Source organism: Pinus tabuliformis, chromosome 5_2, assembly GCF_031772625.1.
Source record: "Pinus tabuliformis cultivar Carrire ecotype Pingquan chromosome 5_2, CPIR1, whole genome shotgun sequence".
Taxonomy (NCBI): domain Eukaryota; kingdom Viridiplantae; phylum Streptophyta; class Pinopsida; order Pinales; family Pinaceae; genus Pinus; species Pinus tabuliformis.
The window spans coordinates 1025001092-1025008366 of NC_142306.1; the positions used below are offsets into that span (position 1 = coordinate 1025001092).

The 7275-nt window shown below is 46.7% G+C and overlaps 1 protein-coding gene across 1 annotated transcript; it reads right to left on the reverse strand.

The window, feature by feature from the left end:
• Positions 1-1150: 1150 nt before the first annotated feature.
• LOC149162741 (uncharacterized) lies at positions 1151-7035 on the reverse strand. Its single transcript, XM_089435273.1, has 3 exons — positions 5721-7035; positions 3968-5199; positions 1151-3877 (listed from the first exon to the last, which is right to left on the reverse strand). The coding sequence occupies exons 1-3, from the start codon at positions 7033-7035 to the stop codon at positions 1151-1153; spliced, it is 5274 nt and encodes a 1757-aa protein (XP_089291399.1).
• Positions 7036-7275: the final 240 nt, after the last annotated feature.

Here is a 7275-nt window from a genome sequence, read left to right on the forward strand (position 1 = left end):
GTGAAAGATCACATCGAGCATCAAGAAATGAATCTGACCATATCTTGTAAAGGATTGGAAGAAATTACCACTCCTCAAACTCTAGAGATAGAAGGCTATATCAAGAAGAAAAAGGTCAAGCAGAGAAAGATCACATCGAGCATCAACAACAAGTTCTCCAGATTTTAAAGGATAATGCCACTTCAGTGCAAAGTCAAATGAAACAACAGGTAGATCAACATCATAGTGAAAAATGTTTTGATGTAGGTGATTGGGTATTTTTACTGCTACATCTCAAGCAAGCCAATTATAAGAAGGAAATGTTGGCAATACTACATGAACATAAAAAATGGCGACCTTACTGAATGGGAAGACTCTTCAAGGATGAGGCTGTGGAAGCATTGTTTTGTGCTATTTCTATTATCCAACCAAATTGGATAAATGAAGTAAGGGATGAATGGAAGAAGGATGAAGAAGTGTGGCCACTTATTCAAAAGTTGCAGAAGATCCCAATTCAAACAATATTGCTAGAAATTGAAGAGGAAGGAAAAATCATATTGGAACTTGAAGCAGTCATAGAAACAAGAATCCGGCAGCTACGAAATCGATCAATTTCAGAGTATCTCATCAAGTGGAAGAACTTACCCGTTGAAGGTTCCACATGGGAGGACAATTTTTTTATACAGAAGCATCAAGAACTACTCAAGCGTTGAGGACAATGCTTTTTGAAGGAGAGGGGCATGTTAGGCCCCTATACTACTAGTGTAACCCCTTATTGTTATTAGTATAACCCACTTATTATATTGATGTACGCATGTAGTGCCCATATTGTTGTTATTGTGCCACATAGAAGCCCACTATTGTTATTACTATGCCCTTACATTATTATTGTTATGTCGGCTCTGATTATGTTATGAACCCTTAGACTCCTATATATTTTTTTTCCCCTGGGAAAATCAGTAACTTTCATTAATATTTTGAAAATTACATAAGCAGATGCCGCGGCATTACTGTCATAGTTCATACAAAATTCACCTTTTCAGGTAGTTCTCAGAATCATAACAAAAAGTTCTAGTTACATCCATGATCTGTGCTTTACAGCCTATTTACTATTACAAAAAGTTTCTGTTCATAAATATATCAGCAGTTCATAATGTTCTCTGTTCACTATTTAGCTGTTGGGACTGTTGTCCCGCTGCATCCTCTGATCTATATATGGCCGGTGGTAAAACTGATGTTCCTCCGACCCATTCTGCTCCACTATTTGTCCATTGCCTCGGGGAAGTGACGAGGCCTCTTTGGATAGTTTGTCAGCCTCGCTATTGTGTTCTCTGTAAATATGCACACATGTAAAAAGTTCAAATGCTGCTTTGAGAGTAAGAGTATTTTGAAATAAATTGCTGAGCATGTGAACATGGCAATTTGTCACATTATTAATCCAATTTACAACCACCATTGAGTCCCCGAATATGTTGAGCTGTGTAATATGATGAGATAAAGCAAAATGAAGTAGATTATATAATGCAGAGAGCTCAGCAAAATTGTTCGTTCCAATACCAAAACCCAATTTTGCTAGATATCTATGATTTTCGTTAATGTGCAAGACAAATCCACCGCCACACCCTGTTTGGTTCGATGCACCATCGAAAAAAGCCCAAGGGATTGTTCTGTCAATCTCAGGCATAGGCTGTATAACACGGGTTCTGGTTGAGGTCGGTTCTGGAAGCTCCTGGTATGCTGCTATGACTGCGATTTCAATATGGCTTCCCGAGAAAGGTTTATCTTCAAAAATGGCTCTGTTTCGAGCAAGCCATGCATACCAAATGGCCACAGGGGGGAGGTTTAATAGTTTGGATTCCGGGTGGCTACGGGCCCATGAGCACCAAGCCTCCTGTAGGTCAGCGCCACTCCAGTCTCCCGTAATTCCCAACTGTTGACAGATATTCCTCCAAATGCTTTGAAACGTCGGGCAAAACAAGAATATGTGGTCTGTGTATTCAGATGCATTTTTGCAGAATATGCACCATGAGGGTCCCTGGATGGCTCTGTGGGTTAACTGTTCACCGGTAGGAACGATACCATGAAGCGCACACCAGAAGAAAAGCTTAGATCGAGGAGTGGCCCTTAACTTCCAAATGGAGTGCCACCAAGGGTGAACCTGATCCGGAGATCTGTGAGCAATGAGGGCACAGTAGCCTTGTTTTGGGACGTATGTACCATGGTCGGCCGGGCACCAGATCAATTCATCAGGCCCTTGCTTAATACGAATATGGGATTCAGATAGGGCCATGATGTATTGATCCCATTCCTGGTGCCATTGGTTAGGTAGATCCAAAGAGTGGGCAGTTTTCCACGCCTGAGAAAAAATATCAGTGTGAAGTGGATCAACGATCTGTGCAAAATGTTGTATCCCCCGGCCTTGTAAATAATCTATAATCTCCTGGTTTAATATATGTCTGCCTCCACTGTTGCTCCAAGGGTCCAGGCCAATCCTGCCAGTCATTCCATCATTGATGCGCCATGCCAAGTTGTCCCGAATGAGAGGGAGGGAATCAATCAAGGCCTTCCATACAGATGAGCCCCCCTTCGCAGACCAGGATGGAAGACGTGCCCAATCCATCAAATTTTGAGGCCAAATGTATTTGTGGTATGTAACATGAGTCCACAGATTTTGTCTAGTGAGCAAGATCCATCCCATCTTGGCAGCAAGTGCTTTAGCGAAGTCAGGGAGCTCCTTGAGGCCCCATCCACCCCACTTCTTAGGTAATGATATTTTCTTCCAGCTGATCCAAGCAAATGTACGTTTCTCCTGATTCCCATTCCAAAGATAACGGTTACAAAGCTGCTGTATCCTCCCCAGGATAGTCCTAGGAATCCATGCTAGTGCCATCCAGAAGACTGGGGTAGCTTCTAGCACTGATTTTATGAGCACCAGTCTGCCAGCTCTAGATAGATATCTGTGGCTCCAACCCAGTAGCCTCTTTTCAAGTTTGGCAATCAACCAGGCCCAATCAGCAATCCTTTGGCATGAGGGTTTCAGATTGAAACCGAGGTATTTAAGACCTCTATCCAAAGAGTGCACCAAGAAAGGAAAAGCCTGTAGTGCAATCCTGGTCTCTTGGACCGAGGTGCAAGCACATGTGATGGTGGATTTCGATTGGTTAGGCATCATACCTGTGGCCGCAGAAAATCTTTGCAAGATTTTCAAGAAGTTCCGGGAGTCTCTGACACTTCCATCAAGAAGAATAAGAACATCATCTACAAATAGTAGATGTGTAAGATAGCACAAATCTGATATCCCAAGCCCACCAATATCCCCATTCCTCTTTGCAGCTTCCATGAGACGACTGAGTCCTTCCATAACTAAGAGAAATAGTAGCGGTGATAGTGGGCATCCCTGTCGCAGACCTCTCTCAGAGTGAAAAAAAGAGGATGCCGAGCCATTGATGAGAACACTGAACGAGGGAGAAGTGATACAAGCCATAATCCATGTAATATAGGAGTGTGGAAACCCCAGATGGATCAGAATCATCTTAAGATAGAGCCAGCTGACCCGATCGAAGGCTTTGGAGAGGTCAATTTTGAGAAGGATGGCTTTCAGACTTTTGGACCAAATGGAATGAAGGGCCTCTTGGGCGAGTCCAATGGCCTCATGTATCTGACGAGAGTCTAGGAACGCAAATTGCTGGGGAGCAATAGCCCTGGAGAGGATAGGTCTGAGTCGATTTGCTATGGTCTTGGAGATGATTTTATACAAACAGTTGCAAAGCGATATGGGTCGGTAATCATCAAAGGATTCAGGGGAATCAGATTTGGGGATGAGGGCGATGAATGTGGAGTTAATAGCATGATAAATAGATCCAGATGTACGACTCTCCTCCACCACCCTCAGCAGATCCTGTCCCAGCACCTCATAGAAAGCAAGATAGAATTCAATGGTCCATCCATCTGGGCCGGGACTTTTGTCTTTCTTGAACCACTTCATAACCCCTTCAAGTTCATCAGCTGTAACAGGCCCAGTGAGATCCGCCACATCATCATCCTCCACAAATCTAGGGAAGTGGTTAGCTACATGGATGATGTCCAGGAGTCCGACTTCTCTTGGACTCTTGTATAAATTCCTGAAGTGGGTGGTGCCGAGGTGTGCAAGCTTTTGAAAGTTGTCTGCAGACTCACCATTTGGGAAGGGAAGTTTCCATATAGTATTAGACACCTTCCTGCTCTTAGCATAGCTATGGAAAAACTTAGTGTTATCATCCCCCGCTTGAATCCATAGAGCTCTGCTTCTCAGCCGGATAGACTCCTCCCTCTCTTTGAGGATCCTGGCTTTTTGTCCTTCCAGGTTAATAAGTCTGCTCTTTTCAGCCAATGAGGTGAAACCCAAACCCCGGTCGTCTGTAAGGTTACAGATATCGGCTTCTATTTGGGTAAGCTGAGAATTTTCCCTTTCGAGCTTATCCTTGGCCCACAGGATGGAGAGATGCTTTAGCTCTGCAAGATTTCTGCAGAAACTCCTGGCAAAAGATTCATTATCATTGATAGGGTGGGCTGTCCAGTAATCCTGCACCAGCTTGATATACGAGGGATCCTTCAGCCAGGTGTGATTGAATTTGAAAGGAGCTTTGGGCTTCTTAGTAGGCCCCTGAATCTCAAGATAAATGGGGTTATGGTCCGATTGCCCCCCCGATCCAACCCATTGTCGATACAGATGGACACGCTGGATGAGAGACCCTTTAAGAAGGAATCTGTCAAGTCTACGAGCCAGAGCAGCTTCCCCTATTCTTCTATTCCTCCAGGTGGGGAGGGGACGCTGCATTGGGACATCTATATAGTTAGATTGCTCAAGCAGGTTGAACATGAAATCTGTGATGGGGTCAATATGGCCATCCGAACCCCATGATTCCCTGAAGCCTAACGAGAAGTTTAGGTCACCTCCCAATATGATATGATCTTCGCTCAGCATGGGGAGATGAAGAAGGTTCTGCCAGAAAGCTTCTCGCTGGGAACACGGAGCATATATATTGACAATTCTAAGGTCCAAGCCAAGGTCGGCCGAGAAGATGTCCAGTCCAATAAAACCAGCCCCCCCCCAGCTAGCAGATACTTTAATGGATCGGGGGTTTATGCCAATGGCTATTCCCCCAGATCGACCAATGGCATCATTAGCAGAGATAATCCATCCAGGGATTAGAGACAACAGAATATGGGAACATTGATCAGCTGAACATAGCGTTTCTTGAAGCATAATAATGTCACAGGGCTCTGATTCGACGAGCCTCTTCAAGGCTAGTTTCTTGGAGGAACTAGCCAGTCCTCTACAATTAAATGAGAGGCACTTCATGGGGGGACACCTCTCGGGGTGTGCCCTGCTCTAAGGACCCCATCTATGGTCGATTGTCTGCCAGAGACTACCTCGGCCCCAGCAATCTTTATGGCTTTAGATAGGTGAGATTTCCTCCCCCTGGTGCACGACCCCCCCCCTTCTGAAACAACAATGCCCAACCCGGATAACTTAACAGGGGGATCCTTAGCAGGTTGCCGAGGACGAAGGAAGTATGGGTGCGGAGGGGAGGATGGAAATGGGGTAGGGAAATCCGAGAGGGGATGAGTGGTGGTGATAGGATCCACAGAGGTAGAGGGAGCAGTTCTGAGGGGGCATTGAATCATAGATACAGGAGATGAGGGTTCAATCACATCAATCGATGAAAGAATATGAGAAACAGAGATCTCGGAGGACATACCCGCTTCAGCCGCCGAACGAGCACGTGTGATAGGAGGCGATGAACGCCTGATACCAGAAGCTTCCATGAATGCTGAAGTCGCGGGGGAGGGACCAGCAGAAGGAGGCCTCGAAGGATTTGGTGATGCCATCCTGGATGAGGTCGGGGTGTGCCTCGGGGTATCGTCCGCTTTCTTGTTGAGGGGGCAGTCTTTGGCAAGATGTCCAACTTTATGACATCTTTTGCAGCGAAAGGGGACTCCTTCGTAGTCCAAGAGCTGTACCCTGATGCATCTGCCCCATTGCAGCGTAACTTGCTCCTCAAGACCTTCTCGGGTATCCAGGTGAACCAAAATCCGAGCCAGTGATCGGCTTCCAGATTCCACAAATGTGCGGTCATAGTCTAAATAAGTCCCGAGAGCATTGCCGACCTGTATAAACACTTCTTCGGCCCAAAAGGGAAGGGGGAGTCCCGGAAGGCGAACCCAAATCGGCCCCGCACCAAGCTGTTCCTTTTCTGGTTCGAAGAGAGGGTTCCAGTGCTTAAGAAGAACAGGGGCCATTTCAATATGCCAATAGCGCCCCAGAACCAAATCAGTCTGACTCTCCTTGGAAAATTTGAGAGAGAACCAGCCTCTGGGAAGGACGTGGACCTCAGGAAGATCAAACAATACACCACCCCAAATCTCCTTGACCCACGATATGAGCCGCTGACGCGAATACGTTCTGCCCCTGATGTGCCCTACCAGAACCGTGTTCGCAATGTCCATATATTCCCCCAACGGCTTCGATTCGTCAAATTTAATTGATATATCCCTAGAAGTCGCACGCACACAGTGAACCTTCCTCTTACCAGATCGAGGGGCCGATGGATGATCAACCAGAGGGTTGGTGATGCCTTCTCTCGCAGGGGGCAGAGCAGGTCGCGAAGAGACCGGGGGGGTTTCAAAACATCCTGAACGGCGCGACCTAGATGCAGATGGGAAAGAAGAAGGGTTAACAGACGGCGGGGGGATAGGAACCGAGAGAATAGGTGGAGCTGATGGGTCGAAAGAGGGAGATGGGGGGGTGTGAGAGGCCAAAAACTGTAAGGACCCAGGCGAGAGTGGCGGGACCTCGAAGGGCAGCGGCGCAGACGGATAAACACCGGCGGAGGTAGGGCTGTTCCGGTAAACAATGGGCACTTCAGATGAGAGGTGAGTATGGAACCCGGGACCAGCTGACGAAGAGGATGGTAAAAACTGCGAACAGGGACCAAAACAGGGCTGACCAAAGATTACCTTATCCGGCGATGGATCCGCCGAATAATCCACCGCTTCCAGCTCAGGGGCATCCATAACTGACACGATAACCGCACCGACAGAGACAGACAAGGTAGCTACGGGATTGCTGCAGCAGGTTCCAGACTTGTGACCGCGACGGAGAGTAGGCTAACCAGGTAGGTATCGTGCCCTAGGTCGATGGTACGCCGGTTAACCTAGCCCAAACCCTTGCGCGTACGGTCCATCCCTCTTTCTCCAAATGCTCCCAGGTGTTCTCAGACTCCTATATATAGAAAGGAGGTCTTTTCATTTGTA

Coding starts and splice junctions, on each gene's coding strand:
- LOC149162741 (XM_089435273.1), bottom strand. CDS start 7,035: ATGGATGCCCCTGAGCTGGAAGCGGTGGATTATTCGGCGGATCCATCG. Junction 5,200..5,720: donor TCGTTCGGCGGCTGAAGCGG/GTATGTCCTCCG, acceptor CGCTATGTTCAG/CTGATCAATGTTCCCATATT. Junction 3,878..3,967: donor CAGCTGATGAACTTGAAGGG/GTTATGAAGTGG, acceptor GTGCTGGGACAG/GATCTGCTGAGGGTGGTGGA.